The sequence below is a fragment of the Vigna radiata genome, chromosome 8 (assembly GCF_000741045.1).
Source record: "Vigna radiata var. radiata cultivar VC1973A chromosome 8, Vradiata_ver6, whole genome shotgun sequence".
NCBI lineage: Eukaryota > Viridiplantae > Streptophyta > Magnoliopsida > Fabales > Fabaceae > Vigna > Vigna radiata.
The window spans coordinates 42,930,022-42,957,855 of NC_028358.1; the positions used below are offsets into that span (position 1 = coordinate 42,930,022).

The window sequence follows — 27,834 nt, forward strand, 5'->3', positions numbered from 1 at the left end:
GTTTCTTCCACGCAACATTCTAAGGAATTCACAATTTTTCAATTCGAAACTTCCCTTATCTTCTGTCTCGTAAGTAACATTTATTTTTCTTATTCTCTTTACTAACACATAATACTACAAACTCTTACGCAATCCATCACATTGAAATATATATAACATTAAGATATATATATATATATATATATATATATATATATATATATTGAATGTAAAATTATATATTAATGAATTATTATATAATAATTTTAAAGTAATAATGTAAGATGAGTTTTGTCTCCATTTATATTTATATACTGTAATTTTTTTCATCTCATATCAATATAAGATACAGTGTGCTTTTTAACAAAGTTCTCTTATTAGCTGATATAAATTTCTAGAGGGGGCGTTCTTTATTCCTCTTTTATAGTTCTACCTATGTGATACAATAGTTCTAAACACTATATCTATAACTCACCAATTCTTAAGGTCCTAGACCCAGTAATAATGAAGAACAGAATGTTTATGAATGATGTCAGGGTAGTAACTAGTAGTTAAATCGTGACACAGATATAAGTTAAAATCCTCCAATGATACTTTCTGTTAATCTTCTTTTACTTGTTACCATTCTATTATTCTTACGTACTGACTGATAAATACTTAAATATTCTCTATGTTCAGTTTTTCATAGTTTTATATAATATGTCCAGATTCAATTATGAAATACTAGCAAACGGTATTTTAGTAGAGTATTAACTGCATTGCTTTTTTCATAAACTCACAAAATTGTCTGACACAAACTAAACAAGCTTTTGTCTACTACCTGATCGATCAGAACTAGGGCGTTTCCCTTCTCAGATGGGGACAACTAAAAGTTAATTCTGCAGCAAACACCAAAATCTCTTTGATATGTCAGCTGATTCACAAGGTTCACTTATTTGTCTCTCAGAGTTGCAAACCCTGCTTTGTTAACCCCGTCTAACGTTAAACTATAAAAAAGTTTTGGTACCCATTTTTCTCTTCCAACCTTTCTCCTTCTAAGGTACTGTTCCACTTTGTTAGGAACAAAATGAGAACAATGGTTGCCACTTTCTCATATCCAGCTTCTACCTACTTTGTTAGGTCTTGTTCCATGAGAGAAAACTATGACCAACTTAAGCAGCCAGTGAACACCGGCATCAGAACTAATGGGAGTTTTAGGTCGCCAATTAAAGTTGAGACACTAGGCCAAATACCTGCAACTACTTCCACCACTCTCGGTCAAGCTGTTACAATTGATGAAAATTGTCTGCGCCAAAACATCCCAACAAAGAAGAAAATGGTTGATCCTCATCGTCAAGGGCTCATCACTGAAGGTGGAGTTGGTTATAGACAGACCATTGTCATTAGGTCCTATGAAGTTGGAGCTGATAAAACCGCCACGCTTGAGAGCATCCTCAATCTTCTTCAGGTGATTAGTTAAATACACATGTTATTATCATGTAACCAGAGTTTTCACTGCTCAAAAAGCACTAGGGCTTCCTTGTTTTGTTGGTAAGTGCAATTTTACGTGCAGGAAACAGCATTAAACCATGTTTGGATGTCTGGGCTGCTGGGTGATGGGTTTGGGGCGACACACGGAATGGTGAGGAACGATCTCATTTGGGTTGTCTCAAGAATGCAAGTTCTGATTGATTACTATCCCATCTGGTAAAATTCCTTTCCGTCATGGTTATTACAAGGACACAAATGAATATGTACACTTGTGCCCTTCAAATAATTTTTTTGTTGTTGGAATATACTAATCAAATTTGAAAACTTTCAACTCGCTTGAGACAAGTCTTGTCACAGTTGTTTTACTACTTTGTTGAAGGTTTTCCTTGAAATCTTCTCCGTATTCAAGAACTCTTGTCTTGTCTTCAAGTCGCTTACTTAGTGGCTGGCCATAAGCTCAGCATATATTTGCCGAAGAGTTGTACCAATTTTGATGAAATGAAAAATTTAGTGTTAGCAGCACATAGTTGATTGACAAAAACCATGATAACAAGAGATGAATTTGACACGTGTCAGGGGAGAGGTAGTTGAAATTGACACATGGGTTGGAGCATCAGGCAAGAATGGAATGCGGCGGGACTGGCTGATAAGAAGCCAAGCCACAGGCCACATTTTTGCACGTGCGACAAGGTATGCACTATGCACTATGTATGCATGTCTTGCACAGTGATTCTAACAATTTTCAAGTTTTCCACGTTTTATACCTGTGTGCTGATTGAGATAAGCCATAAACAGCACGTGGGTGATGATGAATCGCAAAACAAGACGTCTCTCCAAGATGCCAGAAGAGGTGAGAGCAGAGGTTGCACCTTGGTTTATAGAGAAGCAAGCAATAAAGGAAGATGCTCAAGAAAAAATAGTCAAATTGGATAAAGAGGCTAAATACATGAATTCTGATTTGAAGGTATATATATGCTTATGATATTTGAGTTTAGTACTTACTGTCAATTTAAACATGTCAATCAATCAGAAATCATTAAATAATTTTTAAAGTAGTCATTAAAGAAATCAACAAATTTACCATAATTAACAATTTGTAATTGGATTATAGCATTAAAAATCTTTGCAGTGTGAGACATATACTATTGTGCACAAAGAATGTACACAATTATTGACTTTTGTGCACCTCCCCACTTTTCAGCCCAAGAGAAGTGATTTGGACATGAACCAACATGTTAATAATGTGAAGTATGTAAGATGGATGCTAGAGGTAAATTGCAAAGGTTTATTAGCTCAATTGTCAATACTCCTTAGTCCTTATAGAGCATTATGAATCTGATAGTCAAGTCTCAAAATTCTATTGTCGATTGCTTCTACAGACCATCCCAGACCAAATTCTGGAGGGGCACCAATTATCTAGTATCACACTGGAGTACAGAAGGGAGTGTGGAAGCTCAGATATTGTTCAATCATTATGTGAACCAGAAGATGATGAAATACTTCATGGTGTGGTAGAGCCAGATTACTGCACAAATCTTCTCAATGGGTTATCATCAGATATTGTAAATGGTAGTGGAGTGCTGACTTACCTTGAGCAGAGGCCATTAAGGTATACACACCTTCTACAAATCAGAGGAGACAAACAAAACGACGAAATTGTCAGAGGAAGGACAACATGGAAGAGGAAGATTGTTACAATGCCATTTTCCACTTAGACTTAGTAAGATATGTGGACTAGTAAGGGACAAATGTTGCCATATACTCTTGTGTAATCACCAAGAAATTCTTGGTCTAAACGAAAACGGGATATGATGGGAAAAGGACAACCAGGAAGTGCTTGGAGAAAAAAAAAATACATGTAACAATTCTAGTTAAGTGTTAGTTGAGATCTAATTTGATTTATGAAATCAATATAAAATGTGATTAGTTAGTTGTAGTAAATTGTAGCTTTATATGATAGGATTCCATAGGGCATAAATTATGATTTGAACTAAAATAAAAAAATGGAAGTAAAAGTGGATCTTCTAAAATAACGAAAGGCATCTCCATATTGAAAAAGCAACATTAGGAGTGACTTCATCAGTAAACATGAAACAATGGAGGATAACCCCACATAATCATGTCAAAAGCACCCTTACAACATTTTTTTCCTCTTATTTTTTAATAGCCTCCTCCAATGTACGCATTATTACGTTAACACCAACATGCTTCGGTGCATGCAATATTACGTAACCATTGAAGCAATTCTTTATACCCGTGATTCATTTTAATCTCTGCACGATTAAAGTAAAACGATTTTGTGTCTCTTTTCTGAGAAAATAGTTTTAAATTACATATATGTATACAAAAAGAATAAGGATTAAGTGAAATATTAGTTAGCAAATGTTCAATTTTGTAGTGTAGTCATTTTTATATCATACAATAAAATATTAAATCTGAATATTACAGATGATGCAGATGTTAGCATAAACATTCCTAAACATAATGGTGTTGTAAATCTCCAACATCATGCTAACATTCAAACCCAATTGGTGAAGCAAAAACGTTCTTCACTCAAAATTTCATTAAAATGACTGGATACACACGCTTCAGAATGACTAATTCCGATGGAAGGGAAGAAATTGGCCAATTTACCAATGGTGGAAACCTATTCAAAAAGCAAGCCTCATAAATAACAAGTACACCTCTCTACCAGCTGCTGGAACTAATATTTGCCGCCCAAAGAAACTGTGATCCACTACACTAAGCTAGGAGAATTAATATTCATTTACAATTTAATTATGAGGTTGATGATAGTATTTACACCATGTGTATGGCTATGGATTGGTATCCATAAAAATGAGGAAGGAATCAATCAAAGAATAATGCATTGCGACTGCTGCAACTGCAGTAGTAGTAAAATTATCGCCTCTTCTTGTTCCCTAGACTGCGATGGATTTGCCAAGACCACAAAAGCAAAAATGTAACAATGGCCACTCCAACACTCGACCAGAATATTACCAGCCATATAGGCATTGGTTTAGGATACAAGCCTGTCGAAAAACAACCACCATGAAAGTAATCAGTGAATTAAACAATAATCGATACTAACCTCTAAATATGACGCAACACCCAAGGATTTATATGTAAGAGACCAACGTACCGTGTCCAAATTTAATGCAAATCAGAAGTTCTACAATGCAAATGGCAAGAGAGAGCCAACAATATGCTCCAACCTTCTTCACTGGCTTTCTGTAAAAAATCACATTATATGGACATAAAATGTCAAGAACTTGTTCGGATGTGGCCAATATTGGCATTCATCAACACTCAATAGACAATATGTAAATAGAAAACATGGGAATGCACCTGTCTTGAAGGTATGAATTGTACTCACGAATTGTTGGAATTGCAAGTAACCACCACAAAATCAACCTATATATAACAACTGAATTTCGAGGAGGTATCCAGAGACAAAATTTCAAAAAGAATGTGTTGAGCTCCACTGTCAAAAATACAATGCAAAGACTAAGCACTTGAATGAAACGCCAAGGACCAAGCAGTGGATGCCACTCGTCTTTGTCCCACTGAGCTGGTGTGAATTGACCCAATGTTCGTTTCACCTAATGCCAATATCAAGTAAGATAGACCAATCAAGTGTCAGATGGTGAGTTGAAGAGACTGTACCAGATTATTATAACAAGATTAAAGAAAGACAATTTTAGTAAAAACATCTGTCAGAGCACAGGCAATTGGCTATTGCTCCAGTAGGCAAAGAAAAAGACATTTCAAGTTTGTGACTTCAATTTCAATAGGAATCAAAGACTCAAGCATAATATGGAATAACTGATGACAGACAAACATACTTTTCCTATAATATTAGGCTGCTGGCTTAGACCGACCCATTTGTAGGTTTTCCCATCAAAGTATCTAACAGTATACATTCCTGCCCAAATTCCTGCAGATTAACCAATCAGACAGATGTTACAATGAATCATGAATTACGATACTTAAAGAACCACCAAAATTCAAATGATGTACTGAAAGTTTTTTTGGGATGACAAATTGTTTAGAAATAGAACAACTAAACTTGTAGTAAAATTGTAGTGAGTACATAGGCATTGAATAGATTCCAGGACAGAGTTAAAAAAAATGTCAATACAATTAATTCCTCGAAGCTTCATTGTAGAATGAAGATCTAAAATTTTTATTTTTATTTTGTTGACAAACTATTTCAGATTAAATGAATGTCTAGATGCAATCTGTAATTATGGTGGTACAATAAATAAGCTCATTCTTGGACTAGTAAACCACATGCAATCTTTGTAACTTGCCTAAAACAAAACAAAAATGGGTCCAAAACTCTCACCGAACCAATTGCAGATCAAGATGTCAAGAATAATACTGTCCCACCAGCACTCGTTGAAATTTGGCAACATATGACGAAAAGTAAACTGAAAAGGCCAGCATCGAATACTTTGTAAGCAATCCGAAAGTATAGTTATACCAACGGAACAAAAAAGTCAAAGCTTTATGAAGACACAAACCCACATCCAGACCTATCTCAAAATATAAAAAAATGAGTGTATTAATCGTGTATAAGTATCAGGGCTTACCTCCACCAACTCAAAACCAATTGATAACACCCAAAGAAGGGGCTGATTACGAATCAATATTGCCTTCCCCCACCACCCAATAACATGAGCTAGAACAAACTCATCAAAAAGTGTCTCCTGGAAAGTGAAACATGATATAAGACCCGTGTTAGATCCAAATATGATAAAGAAAGGTATAAAGTAACTTTAGAGGATATACAAAATCAAAGGTTGTGAAAGAAATCATACATAAACATTCTTAAACCTGCTTGCAGGGTTTTCAGGCAGATATATACGGCAGTCGGCACCATAAGACCTTTCTGGAAGTTCTGCCAATATCACATATAGTAATTAAAAACTTTTAAACCGAAGGAAACAGGCTGATCCATGACTAACCCAAAAATGTTTTAAAATCCCAAATACAAATACATATCGAATTAATTTCAACCAGTTCATAGCTAAGAAAAAAAAAAGAAAAAAGAATCGGATTGACTTACCAACACCAAGATCAGGATGAAGAAACTTCATAAACTGTCGAGCATCATCACGCTTCTGTAGGGAAAAAAAGTTGAGGATAGAAGTTAGTCCACTTTCATTCACTTGATGGAAACAGGGCAACAAATGACAAATGTTATTATGCCACACAAGGCACAAATGAAACTAGAGGAAGCTAACAGATGCAAATAAATAAAAAGTAAGCCAGAATCTAGAGTAAAGTTTTTTTTTTTTTCAAAGCCGTAAATCTAAGCTTGACAAAATTGCTTAAACTTTAAACAAGAATTGTCAAATTGTAGATATGGAAACCAACCTGAAAAAGTAAAAATGTGAGGGCAACAAGATAAACAACGGCCATCCCATGAACCAAGCGCCAAATTGCAGGATGTGGCCGAATAAGAACCCTGAAAGAAAGTGGGGAAATATCTATTAAGGTAATAGTCGCATGAAAATTTACAACTTCAGCTGAACAAAACTTCCACCGTCATACCTTATCGGTAGGCAGTGACAAACTCTTGTTTATATTATCGTCCATGTTATATTGATAACATAGCAAAACCATTTTAAGCGGAACTATATTAAAACTTTGTATAGAAAGAACGTCCACCAAACAAAAATAAACACTTTGGATTCCCAGTTATCTTCATACAGTTTCCATATCCCATCCACACACTCTCTAACCTAATTTTGAAAAGAAGCATCGTCCACAAACTTTTCTACCAAGCAAGTAGAGTAGCGGCAACCATCCAATCTTGAATGATATCTTGATTATCTCAAATAACTTAGTCCATTAATAATGTTCTAAAACAGTGATCTGTGAGTATGAAGCTGCTGCCTTATTCTCTTGACTTTAAATGTGAAATAAATTAACCGATGAACCTGGAATTAAATTCTTCAAACACCATCTCTCAAACCCGAGACTAAAAGTTTAGATACTCGGTATCCTTCCAGATACAGGCAAGAAAATAATCCAATCATGTAGGAAGTCACCGAAAATAAGGAATGTCTTCTGACACGTTTGGGATCTAAATCTAAACTCACAATTAAATTTAATATAATAAAAGGAAAAAGGCAAGAAGACTAATATACACGTCCCAAAACAATATGTAAATGGAAAATACCAAACCAAACAAAATAAATTCATTCTGATTACTCACGTAGAAGGAGCTTGCAGCAGGCAATAAGCAAGAAAAACAGCAATCATTGCCCATACACCCCTGCAGAGAAACAGTTGTGCGGGCATTTAGCATATGCTATTCTCAGCAAAAAATTATATAAGCACAGTGAAATCAGAAGTAATTAAACTAAAATTACCAAACCTTTTAACAGAAGTGACAAGATCACCAGATGCATCTCTTTCAGGATCAAGTGCTCCACTTGCCCAACTGACATATACAACAGTGATACAAAAAAAAAAATAAGTGGGGGGAAGAAATTTGATTTTATTGATGAACAAAATTTCCTAGTAGATAAAAATACACCACTAGTTAACATTAATTCATCCAGCTAGACACTCACATGAGAAAGCAAGCACCAATAAGTAACAATGTGATGGTTCGAGGCTTGTACGCCCATGCTGTCCATGGATCATGTTCATCTACATTTGACAAATGAGAATTACCATTTTCTTTAATAATATCATTTCTCTTTACTCTTGCATGACCATTGGAATCCATATTCAGTGTTCCAAAGAAGCTATACTCTCTACCTACAATCAGAATCAAAGAAATAAGATCATTTACAGATGCCATGACAAATAGCCCCCGTTTTCTATGACATCCGGTAAATTCGTTAAAAATCCAGAAGATGGAAACAACAAAAGACAGCATCATATATGAAAGCACACCAAATATTTCATTATTCACAACTGAAAAACACACGGAGTATTAACTAGATTAGTGCATCCGTGAGTAATTGCATTTCAGTGTTATGATACATACATACATATACATATTAAGCAAAATAACAAGAGATAAAAAGAGTCCCCGTATGTCATTGTATCTCGGTAAAAATTGCACACATGCATAAGAATCACAAACTGATAGAGGATTAAATAAGACAACTATATGAAAACATGCAACCTGAAGTCTCTTAAAAAACTAGAATTTCTGTACTTCAATGAACCGCAGGTTAATATCAGTTATCCTTCGAGTACTAAATACATAACCAACAAGTAAAACAAAAGTAACTTACGTATAACAAAACCATCTTAGGGTTCAAAATTAGAGGCTAAACTAAACACACTCACGCAAATCCACTGAATTTACAACAAGCCCCAAATTTGAAAAACCCAAAGTAGTATCTGGTACAGAATTCAATGTGCTTTTTTTATTTCTGAGAAAAATCATTGATTGACAGCCCAACAGTCCATCACAAATTCTACAGTATATAACAAAACTCGCTAATATCTTGACCACAGTACTGCCCATCAGCATCTTAACACATATATGACACCACATGCACGCGCATCACATAGAATCAAACTGAGTAATTAACGGATCCCCATCAAGAGCGAACTACACAAACCGTTGCAGACCAAAGCATATTATTTTTATTATAAAAAAATATAAAACACTCATTAATTTCAAACGCATTGCGTCATAAACCTTAGAAAAGCATTCAATTTCTCAATACAGGCAAATTACCAAAGGCGGTTACATCACCACGATGGATCTAAATCTGGCAGAAGAAGCAAAACCCATAACGGCAACGCGTAATTCAACCGGTATCGATGCATGTAACAGCGAAAGCAATCGAACCCGGAATCCAGTTGAACAAGGGCGAAGTGGGGTGGACGGAAAAAAAAGCAACTTTAAAAAAAAAAACGAAAAATTGAAAGGGAGCGAAAACGGAAAGGGAGGAATAAAAAGAAAAAAAGAAGGAAAAACGGTACAGTGAATGTCAGGAGAGGTAGTAGATTCGAAGCACAATCGAGAAAGAATGCATAGCGGAGTACGCGTGTGAGTGTGTGCGTGTGTGCGTGCGAGTGATGATAGATATTATGCGGATATGATATGATTCGTAACGAAAAAGAGGTTATACATACAGAGAGCGAAAAAGCAGGTTATAATAAAGGCTTTGTTGTGTTGTTGCATACAGAGAGAGAGAGACTTACGTAGAGAGAGAAAGCTGAGAAGTGAGTTGGGCAGACAAAGGACCCCTGGCCGTACGATTGGAGAAACGAGAAGATCGCAGCCGTGGGATCAGAGTAATGAATGATGAATGAAATGAGAGGAAGAAGAAGATAAGTGTGAGAGTTGTTGTTTCTCTTTCCGCTGCTATGCTAATGAATGGAGAAATTTATAATATTTATAGAGATGTGTTTGGGGAAGAGGGGCAAAATGGAGATATCGTATTCTTTTCTCTCTTTCGGGTGTGGTGGGTGAAGAACTGAAAGTGTGTTCGTGTTTCTGTATGGTGGCTGTGTTGTGTATGCGTTTTCAGCAGAGTCTGAAACAGCGGCGAAAAGGCGAAGGCTGATGATGAGAGAAAATTAGAGAGAGAGAGAGAGAGAGAGAGAGAGAGAGAGTACGACGGTCAAAGATAGATTTGAAGATGTTTTAGATACGCACGATGACGATGATCATGAATCATGGACCAAAAGTTCTTTTATTTTTTTCTCTTACAACTTTGCCCCTCTCCTTTCTCCTTATTTCCCTTTTCTTATTCTATTATACTCTCATTTTCTCCTTTTTTTTTTATTTATTTTTTTATTTAATTTATTCCATGCTTTATAAACAAACACATAATAAAATAAATTGAACCTTCAGTGATCTCTATAATTAATAACAAACAGGAAAGACCTTTGTGTGAGAAAGTACAAGGAGCATTTACTTATTCTATTAAAGAGGGTGTATCTGTGATTAATGAAATTAAAAATAATTAATATATAATTATTTGGATGTCTCTTAAGGGTGGTGAAATTGGAGTGGTGGTATTTGATGTAGTGGAAGAGGTAAAGAATTTAGAGAGAATTTGTGCATTTATTTTGTTATTTTATTTATGTTGTGGTGACGTTTTGGTGAGGAACATAATTTCATTTTCAAGTGTGTTGTAGAGATTCCCTTCTTAATGTTGAAGAGTAGCTATAAAACACAAAAATACAAGAAAGAAACATGGTGTTTAATTGTATTGATGTTTTTACGAAAATGTAGGCAGCAAATTATATCTCGAGTGAGGTATAGATTGGAAAAGAAATTGTTTTTTAGTGGAAAAAGCATGCAACAATTTAGTGACTGGACTCATCTTTAATAAGATACAAAATAATGACATCTATCACAATCTGGCAACTAATCGTACACACCTTAAACACTTTCTGTCATCTTTCTTATTTCTTCACTTTCCCTTTCATTCAACTTCCTCTGTCAATCGCTTTTTCATTTACTGTTAACTCCAATTTCATTTCCACCATCAATAACTATTCCTATTATTTGGGGGGTCTCCCATTCTTCTATTTTCATAACACATCTTTTTTATTAATCAATTAACAAATATTATCAACTATATTATTATGCATTTTCTAAAATCCTTCTTAGTTGCCCTTTATATTATCAATCTTTTTAACACCTATAGATTCATCAAAATGACAATCACTCAAAAATCATTGCCTATAATAAGAATGAATCACGGTTTTTTTTTTTTTTTATAATTGGTTATATATTGAGTTTTATTTTCATTTAACCCAAAGTGTATAGAAAAAGTGTTGTCTATTTATTTAAGTAATGTGTTAGAAAAATGTTGATGGTTATAGGTATCAATTATTCAATTGTGAATAGTTTACACACATTTTTTAAATCGTGGATAATTTGACTTCAAATTTTCATATTACTCGATAATAATCATTATTAGATACATTAATTATCTTGTGATGTCAAATGAATTAAGTCACACTCGATTGTGATACTTGGATTGATACATTATCAAATAAAAAGAATTGCGTTCTGACTATCAACTATAATTTTACCTAATGATAAGTGTTTGATCTAATAATTTGTATCAAATACGTATTACTTATAATCATTGTCTAAAAAATACGCATTCTTTACGAATTTTAAAATTGTGACAGTGTAATCTTCCATCATATTTTCTATAAGTTAAAAGTTTAAGTATGAATTAAAATTCAAAATTTTTAAATTACAATAAAAAAAATCTATAAATTAATTGTTATATAAAATAATTTTACTTTATATACATTTAATTTTTTTTCTTATAAACATGTTGAAAAAGTATGTTCAAAGATGAATAAATCATTAATTAATTAAGGGTTAAATATTTTTTTTGTCCCTTAACTTTCGGTAAAAATTAGAATTAGTTCATTTTCAAAACTTTGACCTAATTTAGTCCCTCAACTTTAGAAATGTATGAATTTAGTCATTTTAACTAAATTTTGTTAGGTTTATTTGATATTTCAAACATGTTTCATGATAGCATTTAGGTTGTTTACACTGTTTGACCAATTTTTGTTTCAATGTTTATTGAGAAATGTGTTTGAAACATCAAATATAGTTAACAAAATCTGGTTAAAAAGACTAAATTCATATATTTTTTAGAGTTTAGGAACTAAATTAGTCAAAATTTTTAAAGAGGAACTAATTTTAATTTTCACTAAAAATTAAGAGACTAACATATATATATATATATTCATATAATGTATAATAGTTTCTATTACTTGTAACTTAAGATTAAAAGCAGGTTAAATACTTTTTTTTAACAAAAATATAAGAAATAGATAATATCTCAAATAAATAATGATTAATCCTAAGTATATCATTACAGGAATGTAGAATTTGAATGGAATAAATATAGAATAGCAATTTAAAATTATTGTTTGTTAAGTAGGGCAATAATTAAAGTGTGTTGTGAAGGAGGAGAAGTGATATTTTAGAAAGTTGAGGTTGAAAATGGTTGGTTTGGGAAAGTAGAGAGAAGCATGGATGGCTGGTTATGATTTTATCTTATCTTATATATTCAACAAAAGTGGGTGTCTCCATCATTTTCCTTTCTCTTTATCATCTCTTAACTGGAAATTACTCATTCTTATCATCCACCTTTCCACCTCAATCCTCTTCTACTCATTAATAACACAATAAATCATTCTCTTTTTCCTATTTCAATTATCTTCATACATTTTACTTTTTTATTCCCAGATTAAATCATATAAAACGCGATTAAGTGTTCGAAAAATCCAGTGCTATTGTATAGAAATATTATAATAAGTTGAAATTACCAACCTAACTAACATTTTTAAGAATTTAAATAAATCTAAATTCAAAAGAAATAAATATTTATAATTTGTTGTGCGTGGCCATTATTTATTTTATTAGTTATTTTTTTATCGTAAGTGATTATTTTTTAATTTGAAAAAACATTGCTCAAAGTATAAAATGATAAAGTTTTGTATAAACCTAAAAAGAGAATCCTTTATTAGTTTTACAGATTTAAAAATTAAAACAACAACGGGGAAATATTTTTTATAGAAATATTGTGTGTATTGTTTTGTTAAATTTATAATTTTCTTTTTTGGAAATTATATTGTATTATTCTCTATGTAAATTCAAACATGTTTTGAATTAAAAAAGGTAAAAAGGTATTGTATCGAGTTAGAAATGTTTTAAAAAAATAGAGAAAAATAGTAAAAATACCATGATCCGAATATACAGGGCATATGCAGATTTGAAAAGCTGCTTCTTGAACGGGTCTTCCTTCAAGGAGCCGCCATCCAGTTCTTCTAGAACAGAAGATGAATAATTAATTATCCGAAAAATGAGGAGAAGAGCGTAAATAGGATAATTAGGTTTTGTCGAAAAAAAGTGTCCCACCTAATAAAAGACGTAATGAAGAAAATAAAAATGGTGAGATAAATTAATTGAGATTAGAGAGGATTAGATGCATGATTAGAAAGATATGTAGGAAGAATATTCTGAATACATCAGAAGTTTTGACTTTGATGGGTTTGGTTTGGGTCGCTCCCACCCTTAGAATGGGTTTGTTCACGTGCAGGACTGAGGTAAGGAAGGCATAGGGCTGCCTGAGGCATGTGACACAGACATGCTTTTGGTGTCTGTGTGTGTCCGATTTTGCAGTTCTTCATAATACATGTACGATGTGTGGGCTCTTAATTACTCATTTCAACACCCTCGCACATGATCGTGACACTCACACACACATTCTCACAAACACCTAATGGCTAATGCTATTTATTAAGCACTGCACCAACAACCCTCACCCTCTCCTTTTTTATTAGCCTCCAATTCCAAACACAGTTATTCACTGTTTAACTCAAATAATTATTAACAGATAGATAGGAATTGATGGAGAGGAGAATATTGACTCAGCTGTCAGAAAGGAGGCTTTGATGGAAAGATGTTGATGTCATTTCAAATGGCTGTGTGTGTCCTTTGTATGCCACCAAGCCATTATTATTATTATCAACCACTTCTACACCTTTTTCCTTCTCTTTGGACCCTTCTGTGCGTGTATCACTATGTCACCACTCACACTTGGAGGCTAGGTTTGTGTGTTTCTGTCTCTGTTATGTGGCTGTGATCATCATCATCATCATCATCATGCAACCCTATTACTAGTACAACTGTTGCTAACATTCATGTGAAAATGAGTTACAAAGTGTTTATGGCTAGGTGAACCGCAAAAGGATACCATCACAATGTGTTGATTCCTCATTTTCCAAAAGCCTTCTGTTGTGTTTGTTTCTCAGATATGGCACTGGGTTAACGCGTCCATTGCGAGACGTTTTCTTTCTTTTGTTTTATCTCAATTATTTCGTTTGCTTTCGCTTCTGCTTTATTAGCTTCTTCCAGAAGGTTATCTTTATCATTAAATATACTATTATTACACTTCCATCATCATTCTATTGTTGCAGATTTTTATATGCAAAATTTTAAAACAGATTTTTATACTACTTCTCTTTCAAGGTGATTTGAATGATCACAATGACAAAAATAAAAATAATAATAGTAATAATAAAATATAAAGTATTTAAAAATAATATTAATGAAAGTTATAATTAAAAAGTAATTAATTAATCATAGTATTAATTTTTATAATTTAATATTCAATTGTAAAACGGACATTTATTTACCACAAATGAACCTAATCCATTCCGTTGGGTAGACCCATTGTGATGGATTTTAGCTATAGCTACAGTTACATCTCTGTTGTGACGGTTTGATTTGATTAATGTGACATAATGAATCGCTGTGGTGGCATTTGCCGTGTTTAATGCCGTATTCAATACCTTTTTCCATCTTTCATTCTGTCTTCTTCATACATATGTTCCAAAAGCTGTAGGACTTTAATACAATAAATCAAATATATCTACACCACAACAAATCTATAACATAAAAAACTAAAATTCATCGCGCTACATTTTTATCGTTAAATCTTAACTTTATGGAGATTTTTTTACATAAAAAGCTTCACAAAAAATATGTTGAGATTAACTAAAAAGAATAATAATTAATATAAATCATGTAGGGCATTAAAAAATGAGTTTTTTTTTTTATGTTTTTCAGTGTATTTTTTTAAAAAAGGAAATGCATTTTTTATTCGTGTAAATTAATTTAGTAGTTAAAAACATTTAAGTTTATTGTTATATCAGAATTAATACATTGGAACAATTTGTATAAAGTTGAAAATCTAACTAATAAATAAAATTAAATAAAAGTTTTTGCTTATAATATTGCAGTTGTATATCACAACATTTGATTCAGCATAATATTGTAAAAAATGTTTATTTTAATCAAAATTTAAATATATTAAAATCTCAACTGCAAAATGAGGATTAGAGGTTGGTATAGATGAGGGTCTTTTGTATAAATATATATGACATATTACGAAAAAATAAAGCTTTAAACTAACCAACTAATTTATTAGATAAACCTTTTTACCATGATTTTTTTTTTCCAAAGATCAGTTTGGATTATTAATTTATTTATGTGACTTTTCGTTTTATAACATGTAAATAAGTTATTGGAAATCCCACGTGTATTAAAAATAATGTTAAATTATAGTATATAAGTAAAGATATATTATATTCCCATTATGTTTAAATGAAACTCTACATTTTGCTGTAAGTCGTTGATAAAAAAATCTAATTTTTTAACACTGTATAAAAAAAAATATAACTAGCATTCAATGATCCAATATTAAAAATTGGTTCTCATTTATCAAGAAAAGAATCATTCAGGAGAAAGTTGAACCTTGAAGCAATGTTTCGATAATATAAGATACTTGGAGAAGATAATAATAATACTGGGGTTAATTCTCAACTACCTCCTGTTATATTACATCAAAAGAAATGCCATAATATAACAATTTTATAATCTTAAAGTGTAAATAAAGTCTCGTATGGAATGAAAGAAGAGTCAGACAAAAATTTATATACATACAAATATTTTCAATGATAAAAATTCTTTTAAAATGATGTTAAAAATAAATCTGTGAAGATATAACTCAAAACGGACAATATCTTACATCTATGTATGTTTAACCTCTCTCGTCAACTTATCAATTTACTTTAGTTTATATTTATACATATACATTAAGAAGACATTGCCATAATTTAAATGTCTTTTTAATAAGGTAATTCATTTGTAGAAAGAGGGATACTGATTACGAGAAGAAAACATTAAAAAAATAGTGGAAATCACAAAAAATCAATGACTTTAAGAAGAAAAAAAGAAGTAGACATGGAAGTTGCAGAGTGGGAAGAAATTGCATGTTAAGTTGGGTTGGAAAGAAGTAAGAAACGGCACGTAAACAGGGTTTGGTGTCTGAGCTTGTTCGCATCATATCATGTGCCAATGCTTTTGCATGGTTCAGGGAAGATCGTTACAAAAGAAGCAACACAAACCAATATCAGCGTCTTTTAACGTGCGTTGCAAACATTAAGGAAAAAAAAAAAGACAGATACATAAAATACGTCACACACTTTCTTTCTAGTCGCAACATCAAAACACCGTTTGCTTCACGTAATCACCACTCAATTTCTCAATCCATATTTACCACTCAAACCACCACCACATTGTTTCACACAACGCTACATCTCACGACACATCAAACGATGCTTTCTTGTCGTCTACATTTATCACGTGTAATAGTGGAATTAAAAAAACACGCACTTTCCATTTCCTTTATCAAAATTCCAGCTTTCAAATTCATTTCTTCCTCTCTTTATGTTAAACTTTACCTTTCTTATGTTTAAATTAAAAGATTTAAATTAAATTTAACTATTTTGAAAAGTCACAGTTACTGAAAATCCGTAATGGATTTATACGAGCATAATATTATTGTTACCCTAGCTAACCCGATGGTTGTGATCCTAATAAGTCCTATAAAAGATTATTAGTGGGGAATATGATTAGTGGAGCATTAGTAGCATACACATACAGTGTCCCATATAAAGCATTTGACTTTCGGTGCAATATTTCGTCCTCATATCTTATTACTCTTTTTTCTTCTATCTTTCTCGGTTTAAGCAAATCAATTTTCGCTTAACCTTCCACCCTTCGATAATTATTTTAATTAACCATCATCCATCGCATCAATTAATGTGTACAAAATATTAACTATAATCAACGTCTTTATCCTCATTTATCTTTGCAAACCCAATTATTCTTACCAGAGAGTGAGTGGCCAAATACAAGTCTGATGTAAGAAAATAGATGATTGCACATTTTTTGGGAAAACTTCCCAGAAGGTCATCTATCCCTAAATTAATTCAAGCTAAACACGCTTAACCATGAAGTTCTTATGGGTTAGACTACCAAAAAGTAAATGTATTTGTTGATATGAATAGTCAAATTAATTCCTTTAAGCTATCCTTCAACTTTATAGTCTCATACCTATACAGTCTCTAGATCCCTCTCATTTTGGTGTATGTTCGATTCGTCCATGTGTCCCTAGAAGCCTGCCAGGAGTCGCTCCTTGTCCATATCTCTTGCACCGGCGATCACTCTCCACTCTCGTCAGTGCCCGGGTGTCACGTATCCACCAGCTTCCGCTTGGTTCGTCCTCGAACCACACTGTACAGGGAGAGACTAGGCTCTGATACCATTTGTAATGCCCCGACAACTTACAGGGAATATTGGCTATCCCCACACATCAACATGAGGTTTTCCAATTGCTTTGTCCTCACTCGCACATCTTCTGAAAAAAATTTATGGAAAGTATAAGAGTGAAGACAAAACACACTGAAAAGTTTGGTGTGATGTGTAAGGACATTCAATATTAAGTTAACGGCGGGACGTTACAACATCCCGTGTTATAAGAATGGTTGAAAAAAATAACTATAATAACAAAATCAGAGTGTTCAAGTTTAGAGTTTTGTGTTATAGATAGTTAATATTGTCACCTCGTGGAAAACAATAAGGATTAATTTCATATTTAATATATTTTTTCAAAAGAGATAGTGAATTTTGTTGGCATAATTTTTTTTAAGCATCAAAAGTAAAACAACGTCAACTCGTTATTTTTATTTTGGTTTCTAAATATACATATAATATATCTTCTTTTTTTAATGTTTGGATGATAGGATTTGGGAAAAGAGAAAGAACTTTAAGAAAAAGAAAAAAAGAAACTTTTGCATTAAAGAACGTGATAGATGACTTATCTTGCTAGTTAATCGGTCCTTCTTTTCCTTTTTCTTCTCTTCCATGTTGTGTGACGAAAAGTGAGCAGCAATCATAGAACTATCAATTACCATTTGACCATGTCAACAACAGTGGGCATCTTCAAGGAACCAACTAACTTCAGAAAATATACTTAAAGGGCTGAGTTTAAATTTTGGTCCCATAATCATTATTTTCTCTTTTCAGCAAAACATTTGATTATGTATTATATACTCTGCTCCCATAATCATTACCCTGCTTTTCGTTTTAATGTCTATCTTCTTTTTATGCTAATTTTCTGTCTTAATGCTAATCTCAACTTCAACTTAATAATAATATTCATTCTCATATTAACAAAATACTAAAATGTATACGCATGTATATTTACTAGAATTAAAATAATATTTTATAATGAAAAGATTAAAATATGAAATATTGTTAGAGGTTAAGATATGGTTGCTTGCTTATGAGTCATGTAGTAGTAAACTTTTCACGGGTTGTTGTTCCTTTATTTTTCTTTAACTTGATCACTTTTAAAAGTTTTTTTAGTTAGACATCAACTTATTTTGATACTTTCATTTCAAATAATAAAGATTGAAATTAATAAATATCAATAATTAAAAAAAATAAGTAGAAGAAAACATATATTTAATTTACAATTATAAATTTCAATAATAATGATTAGAATTGCAATTTAATAATGTGAACAAAATTCATAAGTTGGTGAATGTTTTATATTAAATTTGATTTTCATATTCGTATTTATATTTTATTTAATCATAATATTTTAAAATAAAATAACTTTATCTCTCTTCAAATTAAAATCAAATTTAATTTTTAATAAATATTATACTCGTATTTTTATTAAAATTTAAATTTTTATTGAATACTCTTTGCTTAAAGATACCGTTGATCTAAAATTATAATCAAAATTTTAAGAATAGAGATTAATATCATTGATTTGAAATTTTAAGAGATTAAAAATTACATAAGATAATGTTGTTGCTCTTTACTTTTTAACCACTTAAAATTTTAAATCAATGGTATTATTCTTACTTTTAAAATTTTCATTTTAATTTTAAATCAACTCTAATGTTAAATTAAAAATAACTAATAAAAATAACAGTATAATTATTATATAAAAATTAAATTAATTTACAAAATTGTTTCATTTACAAAAAATTGAAATTAAATTGAATAAAATAACGAATATATAAACCAAATTGAATATTGATAATAATAAAAAAGAAGTTAATGTTTTAATAATTTGATGTTGTTAATTTTACTTTTTTATAATTTTTAATTATATCATCATTTAATAAATTATTAAATAAGATATATTTAAAATATTAATTGAAACTACATATTACTATGTTTGTGACTATATAATATCATCTTTATCTTCGTTACCAACTTGTTAATTATGTTTGTCTTCATAATTCACTTGCAAATGCATTTGCAAAGATCTCTAAGTAAGCACGTTTCTCCTGAATGCACAGTAAAAGAAACATGGTATAATGAAATTATTATTTCTTCCATTGCCAAATTCCTGTGTAGTAAATATATAATCATAAATTAATTTAATATAAATAGTAGTATAGGAAGTAAGACTATCGAGGGTTTTTTTTTTATTCTTAATGTGCTTTCACACAGAATTAAAATTTCATTTTTGTTTATAGAACCGTTAAAACTATTTGTTTTCACAATTTTAAGGAATTGAACATAATATTGTTATGTTTTCTACATTGTTGATATAAAACTTTTATTCCTAATTATTAAATCATTAAATCAGATGAAATTTTAAAAAATATTTCATAAAACTTGATTATGTATTTTTACCATTGTGATCGAAAATTAGAGTTTTATGATCAAATAAATGATTTTCACATTCTTTAGATAAATTTAAATGTCGATTTATTTACGTTATTTTGTATTTTCACGATAAAATTTTGTCTTTTACCTTATTAATTCTGGAATCGAGATAAAATTTTTATACATAATTTCGAGTTAAATTTTTATACATAATTTGTAAATCATAAGTTTGTAACTACTTTTATATATTGTAATTTTGTTTTATCTTTAGTAAATATAAAATTTTCAACATGTAAATATATATTTTAAATATTGATGAAAAAAAATAACATGATAGATTTAATAAATAATAACAATAGTTTAAATATAATTTCAACAGTTGTATATCATCTTAAAGAATTTATTATAAATTTAATTTAATTTTATAAAATTAACTTATAAAATAAAGTTTATATTATTGGTAACGTAATTTCTTTTATAAAAGTTACATGTCATTAGTTTAAAAAGAATTCTACGTCCTCTTTATGTTTTTAAAAGCAAGTATCACTAAAGAAAGAGAGACTTAAACAAGAAAATTAAGATATTTTGTTTTTTAAATTTTATACATGTATACTGGTTGTTTTTTTTTTTATATATATATATACGACTAAAATAACAATGTACTTAAAAGTATTAATATAGTTGAAGATTTAAAGAAAAAGTAGACATTTGTTATTGTGAGTTTATATATAAAGTGAGAAATATTACAGTAAAATATAAAAAATTGAACTATTAGGCGACTTTTGTTTGAAATGGTTATGTGTTTTTGTAATTATCCTAATCGTCTATTTATGATTAAATGATTTAAAAGTGTGATTTGAAGGCAAATTCTCCGTAATTTATGAACTAAAACACTATTAAGGTGTGGTTAACTTAGGTCAAAACATTGAAAGGTATGAAGAATAATTTTCATGAGATTTCCGCCATGATGCAATTAGATTTCTAACATAGGAAAATGGGAAATTCATTTATATAAAATACCTCGATTATTTTTTTAAATGCGAGGTTTTTGGACAATTTTTGTTTTTATTTATGTAAAATTGCATTAATTATTTTTTTTATCAATGATATCTTTAGTTTTAGTTTTTTGAATAATTTACAAATGAATTTATTGTGTGAAGATAAACGAGAAAAAAAAAAACATAACATGTCCTTTATTAGTTGAAAGGTGAATTAGTTAAATGCTTAAAAGTTGGACGCGAAAACGACATACGTTTTGCTCTTAAAATAATAATAAGTCATAATAACCACACTCATCACATTTTGACTTGTATTGATCGATCCTAAGAAAACTTTGGTTACAATCGAGAGGAATGAAAATGTGATAAAGTACCAATGTATAATATGGTGTCACATCAAAGACATTTAATTTAGGAAAAAGTTATTTTAACAACACTTTTTGACAACGTATATGTGACAGTTTGTGATTGGTCCGTTTTAAACATTTTTTAAGACATAAATTCAAATAGACCAATAAAGTGATAACACGTATACCGTTATCAAAAAAGTTGTCAAAAAGTGTTGTCAAAATATCATGATCCTTTAATTTATCGTCTACCACTTTTCATGCATTTTTTTTAATGCTGGTATAATATTAAACTATCATTTCTCCTATGGTTAATAATATAATCATATATATCAATCAAAGTTTTAGAAAAATATTCTCAAATATACTAATGGTGACTTCTAAGTTTTGTTTTTACTATTCATTAATAAAAAATAAAAAACTTAGATATGATAAAACTATCATTATTTTCTTTTAGTGCAACGCTGCATCATCAAATTATCTATAGGTTGCAGAATCATGCAGTCAATCTATCTTTACCTTTAAGTACTAAAGGTTGTTTGTTATGACTAACCCTCACGAAAAGAGTCCATCTATAGTCCAGATCTCCAAAAATATTTCTAAATAACAATTAGAGGAACTGATTTTTCTATAATGGATGACTAATTACGAAAAGATGAAAATGTCTCGATCTTTCTATTGAAACTTAGTTATATATGGAAAAATGTGATTTGATGTGAATATAAAGAGCATAAAGGTAGAAATATAAGGAAATAATTAATGGGTAAGTTGTAAAAGTGTATGCATCCTAATGAAAAGAAAAAGCAAAAGAGTTTTTCTCTTTTACCGAATGCATGGGTTAGGTTTGTGTGATATTTCCATGTTTTGGGCAAGGAATAAGACTAAAGAAGTTATACAATAATTATTGAATCTAGTGAAGCATCTAAATCACATTATTTTATGGATAAATGTTTGTTCACATTGCTTTTCTTTCGTATAAACTTTGACTCCTGCAGTTAAAGTTCAAATCAAATTGATATGTTTTCAAAATTCAGATAGCTACGCACAGGAAAAAGATTCTTTTTATAAAAATAATTACTAAATTTAAAAACTATAATAACAAGTTCCAAATCCGCCATTAAAAAACACACAGTTAGATGTCATGTGGATGCAAGTTAAACTTGATTTAAAAAAAGTTTCACGAGAGACCTGTGTAAACATGTGTATCCTTTTTTGCAGATGGAGTGGGGTTCATTATTTAATTCATAAATAATAATTTTAAGATATGTATTCAAAATAAAGAGAGACTATCTATACTAACTATTATAAGTAATTTATATTCAAGATTTAATTAGCTTGAAATTTTTTTTCTCACTTACTTTAAAAGAATTTCTACATTCAATAGTTGGTCTGTAGGAAGAAAGAACATCTTATTGTGAAAATATTTTTTAAAGGGAAAAATATATATAATACTTGAACAAGTTGATATATTATTTCATGGAGTATAGTGAATACAGGACACATATGTATTAGGTTTTATGTACATTATTTTTTTCAGTGAATTAATTAATTTTACAATAGTAATATACCTATATTATTTTAAAATTTGTAAATAATAATTTCTTGGTAATACTAATAAATAATCTAAAAGAATTTTCACGCAGACAAATTAAAACATACATACATGTTTTATAATTTCCAGCAAACACATTAATGGCATATGGCGACAAATTTACTAAATTGATTGTTTTCGAGTTTGTCCAAATTGACAATTTTTTTTAAAAAAATAAAATATGAAAGTGTGCGTCATACAAACAAACACGTTTTGTTTATTTTTATAATTTTTTAAAATTAACAGTTTCAAAACAAAGTACGCCAAATTTGATAAATTTATCCATACTGGGATGTATATGTATAAACACTTGCATTGGATCAGTTTACAAGACAGCGAAAATGTGTGTATTGGATTCCCGAAAGCAACATTTTAAATATTATGATGTAAGTTTAGAAAAAACGCCGACCTGCATAATTGCTAATTAACATTAAATACATAATCAATCGAAATTATTAAAAACTTTAAAACAATAAATTTTTTTTACGTGAGATTTGGATTAAAACTTGTATAACCAACATTTTGGTAGCATATCTGTAAAATGTGAGATAGGCAGTTTATTTTTCCATGGAAGAAGAAAAAAAGAAGATATGAAGGGTGGAAAGTAAATTATTTATAGAGGAAATGATAATATTAATTGTTGGAAGGGAGCAGCAGACAGAAACAAATATACAGCTGCTATGTGGATAGAAATGAATGTTATGTTAGAAGAATGTAGCTGTGGGAATATCATTACTAGTTGTTCAACATAAATAACTAATCAACCATCACCACAAAGGGCTCCACATGTCAATTTCATGCATCTAATTAATCATATATATCTTCACATAATCTCTTTCCACTTGGTGGTGCCAATAATCTGCACAATAAACTCTTTTATTGTGATACCTAGACACTGACAAGGACACGAAGTGATCGCCGCTACAAGAGACATGAAATGCAAGAGACACAGATAAGGAACGGTTCCTGGCAGGCTTCCAGTGGAAGGGACATATGGACGAATTGAACATACACCAGAATGAGAGAGATTTAGAGACTGTACAGGTATGAGACTATACAATTGAAAGATAGTTTAAAGGAATTAATTTGGCTATTCATATCAACAAATGCATTTACTTTTCGGTAACTTAACGCATAAGAACTCTATGGCTAAGCATGCTTAACTTGAAATAATTTAGAAATTAGTGACCTTTTAGAAAGTTTTCCGTGCGAGTAAAGACAAAACACATTGGAAAATCTGATGTGTGAGGACAATCAAATTGTCGGGATGTTACATTCATAACCTCTTGTATGCCACATTCCAATCATCTTGATCCAACCGATAGCGGATGGAACTAATATTTTACTAAGAAATAAACTTTAAACTTAACTTAATTTCATAAATTGGTTAGAGACTTACAACATCTTGATCTGATTTTTTACTGAATAATAACTGCAGTGGTTTTGTTTTTGTTGTGTATTATTGTAATATTGATTAGGGAAATTTGTCTTGAGTGTTTGTCCTCTGCGATGGAAATGATAATAAGAATAATAAATGAGTTGAAAACAACATTCTGATTGAGTCACATTAGAAAGAAGGAACAGCAGAGACAGGTGGAAGACAAGAAGTCACTGAGTAGTTCAAACAGAAGGGTGTGAGAGTTTTTCAGTTCCTGAAACGCATCACGCTAATTGCAAACTTGTGTGAATGTGGCCAAAGTGTTCCCTCGCCACCACCTCTGTGGCCCTCTTCCCCTTCAAACAATAACACCAAAACAAACCATTCATCTCAATTCCACAATCACACGTTTTCCACTTCAATTTTCCAACTTTTTAGATATTTATCACAAAAATCAACAAATCTTTTCTTATGAAGAAGGCAGAGAGACCCCTGCCCAGCCTGTCGCAGACTCAACTGCCTCAGATTCCATTATTTTCCCAAATTATTTACCTAATCCCAAAAGCGCGCCCCGACAACTAAATCAATGTCTCATTTCAAAAATTAATAATAAAAAAACTATTACATGCACTCATCCGACATCTCTAATCATGGTTAAGGTATAGAAGTGTTGTTTGTTTACATCCATGAGGTGGCAGCTTATTTTTAAATTTTCAACAGTCTTGTTTTGGAGGTACTAGACATCAAAATGAACTTATTTTAAAATACGCTAAGATTATTTTAACGTCATTTTGAACTGGCTAACCTAGGGAAAGAAATCCACTGCTATAATATATAGGGTCAATGAACCTTGACGTTTCATTATATATTTTTATATATATAATTGTCACAGTCACATGCAACAAGTCCCTACTGTGATTATCCCTGTCTTCTATATTCAGTTCCTTCTGAAACTTGTTCATTTTTTAACCCAACAACCCCATTTTAAAGGCTGTCACGTTTCGCTGATGCTAGCCACCTACTGTTTCATCTCAACTTCCTTCTTCTTTTCTCCAATGTCTCTCTTTTTCTTTCTGGACATTCTATATCTTTCATAAACCAATCTTTCTGTTATGGCTTTATAACAAGTACACGGAAACACATTTCTTCTCATTTCTTTCCATTTTCTATCATTTCTTCACATTTCTTCTTTTCTCCAATGGTACCTCTAACACTTAAATTAAAAGCACTATTTCATTTACACATTAAAATCTATATTGTGGTTTATAATCTATATGTCTTCGTCAAGTTGTACGAACATATACCTAAATTGAATGACTTCACATAATTTATTTGTTGCCATTTTTAAGTTATTCTCCTTCTAATATATTCACTTATTTATCGTATAACATCTCCCATAGACTCCACACAATATTAATTATTAACAAATTTGATAAAATAATTCATATTAATAATATAACTAAAGAATAATTAATGATTTTTTATAAACGAATCATGTTGATTTATAGTGCGAAGCAGTTTTAACTAAAGAATACAAATTTTAATATTTTTTATAAAATAACATCTATTTCAATATTCAAGACAATCATTATATTTGAAGACTAAATGAAAAAAAATTAAGAGCTTACTTTTTTTTTTTATCCTTGGTCAAGGAGCATAAATTAAAAATGGATATCAATTAAGCCCAATCCGTGGGAGTTGAATAAAAGGCCCGTGGGTTGCTGCTTCCTGCACTCCTTTTTTTCCTTCCGATCCCCCTAATTTTTAAATATCTCATTATGCCCCTGAATAAATAGAAAAAGTGAAACCCTAATTTTACAATCCCATGTTTTACCTTGCGCCGCCGCTGGTTTTCTGCACCTCCATTTTTTTTCCCTGAAACAAAGGTGCACTAAGGGTGTGTTTTAAGAAAAAAATTGATTTCTATATGAACCCCCTTACAATAAGGGCGTATTTTAAGAAAAAAAAAAACAAAACTACAATTCTTCGTTTATTTTATATTATAACTCTTTTAGAACTGTAAGAATAGTTTAGGCTTCATTTAATTTTTGTGTCTCTATTTCACAAAGTCCACAATTTTAGTTGCGTAATTTTAGGTATTTATTTTACAAAATTCGTAATTTGGTTTTTATTTTATTTTTCATTATTTTAACTTCTCAATTTTTCGTTATTTGTAATTTTAGTTCCAAATTTTTAGCTAATTGTAATTTAATTAGCCATACCTTTATATTTTTAGTTTAGTTATTCGTATATTTGATTTATTTGCGTATAATGTAGTGAAATTGGATAAAAAATACATTATATTTGTAGTTTTTTTTTTTTTTTTAATTTCTTGAAGAGGATAACAGTGGCAGAAAGTCATCGTCAGATGTAATTTGACAGTGATTTCATATATTTTAAAAACTAAAAAATGACTAAAGTTACTTATAATTAAAATTTTAAGGATCAAGGTTGAGTAAAACAAATTTACAGACTAAAATTAGATATAGTTAAAAATTAAAAAACTAAAATTGTGGAAAAAAAAATAAGAAACAAAATTTACAATTCAACCAATAGTTTATTATTTCAAACTTATTTAAACTTGTTTTGACAAATTTTCAAGATATTTTAACAAAATAAAGATAATAAAGGTTAAATGTATTTTTAGTCTCTATATTTATTTGTAAAATTAAAATTTATTTATATTTTTAATTTTGATGTATTTTGATTTTTAAATTTTAAAATAAATAGATATAATTATTTTTAATTTATTCACGTTAATTTTATTTTTATGTTTTAGTGTTTTAAGTTGAAATTTAAATTAATACGTGACAAATTATGTAAAAGAAAAAATTAAATATAAATATAAAATACCATTTAACTTATTAAAAAAAAATTATTAAATTAAAAAATTATATTTATTTAAATTTAAAATTTGAGAATCAAAGTATATTATCACCGAAAAATTTGTTCCAAGTTTTATCATATTGTTTTCAATTTTTACTATCATACTGGTAACGAAACAACACCATCTTGTTTTGCAAAACATGGCTTTTTTAAAAACAGTTTAGTTGTTACAGAATTAACATATTAATAAAATGTGAGAAAAAAAAAACAGTTTAGTTGCTCATGTTTCTGTTACTTCAAATGTTCAACCACTCGAATTTTCGATATTATTTTTTATTTTTCATTAAGCAAATGACATTTTTTATCTTTTTTGAAAATCGTAACTATTCTTAACATTATATTGAAGAATTTGAATACTATTACCGAAATAAGTATGAAACATATAAAGTGGTATTTTCATATTTTATATAAATAATAATAATAATAATTCACTTATTATCCATATAATTTTTTTTTTACAAATAATTTATTTACTAGAAATTATGAACAATAAACCAGGTCAAATTTTGTAATGATCAATTGATGTTCAAAAAGATAAAAGATGATAATATATATAATGATCAATTGTTTGTTCAATCTCTCATACACTAAAAAATATCTTTTAATTTTTTGTAAATAAATAGTTGCTATTTTAATAATAATAATAATATATCATTTAAACATATTGAACATGCTGG

At 30.1% G+C, this 27,834-nt stretch overlaps 2 protein-coding genes across 3 annotated transcripts; one reads left to right on the forward strand and one right to left on the reverse strand.

The window, feature by feature from the left end:
• The first annotated feature begins 522 nt into the window (after positions 1–522).
• On the forward strand, positions 523–3,821 carry LOC106770701 (palmitoyl-acyl carrier protein thioesterase, chloroplastic). The gene is made up of 6 exons (XM_014656497.2): positions 523–1,426; positions 1,532–1,665; positions 2,026–2,139; positions 2,245–2,413; positions 2,651–2,719; positions 2,829–3,821. The coding sequence occupies exons 1-6, from the start codon at positions 1,046–1,048 to the stop codon at positions 3,162–3,164; spliced, it is 1,203 nt and encodes a 400-aa protein (XP_014511983.2). The 5' UTR covers positions 523–1,045; the 3' UTR covers positions 3,165–3,821.
• A 118-nt stretch (positions 3,822–3,939) lies between these two features.
• Positions 3,940–10,117, reverse strand: LOC106772597 (CDP-diacylglycerol--serine O-phosphatidyltransferase 1). Of its 2 annotated transcripts, XM_022785723.1 has the most exons (14): positions 9,634–10,117; positions 9,164–9,328; positions 8,037–8,226; positions 7,838–7,903; positions 7,676–7,735; positions 6,832–6,922; positions 6,521–6,575; positions 6,273–6,352; positions 6,045–6,161; positions 5,798–5,882; positions 5,295–5,386; positions 4,798–5,051; positions 4,592–4,680; positions 3,940–4,481 (listed from the first exon to the last, which is right to left on the reverse strand). In XM_022785723.1, the coding sequence occupies exons 3-14, from the start codon at positions 8,192–8,194 to the stop codon at positions 4,351–4,353; spliced, it is 1,278 nt and encodes a 425-aa protein (XP_022641444.1). In that variant the 5' UTR covers positions 8,195–8,226; positions 9,164–9,328; positions 9,634–10,117; the 3' UTR covers positions 3,940–4,350. The 2 variants fall into 2 exon arrangements, with proteins under 2 accessions (XP_022641444.1, XP_014514589.1); XM_014659103.2 differs by lacking the exon at positions 9,164–9,328 and having other exon boundaries at positions 9,634–10,116.
• Positions 10,118–27,834: the final 17,717 nt, after the last annotated feature.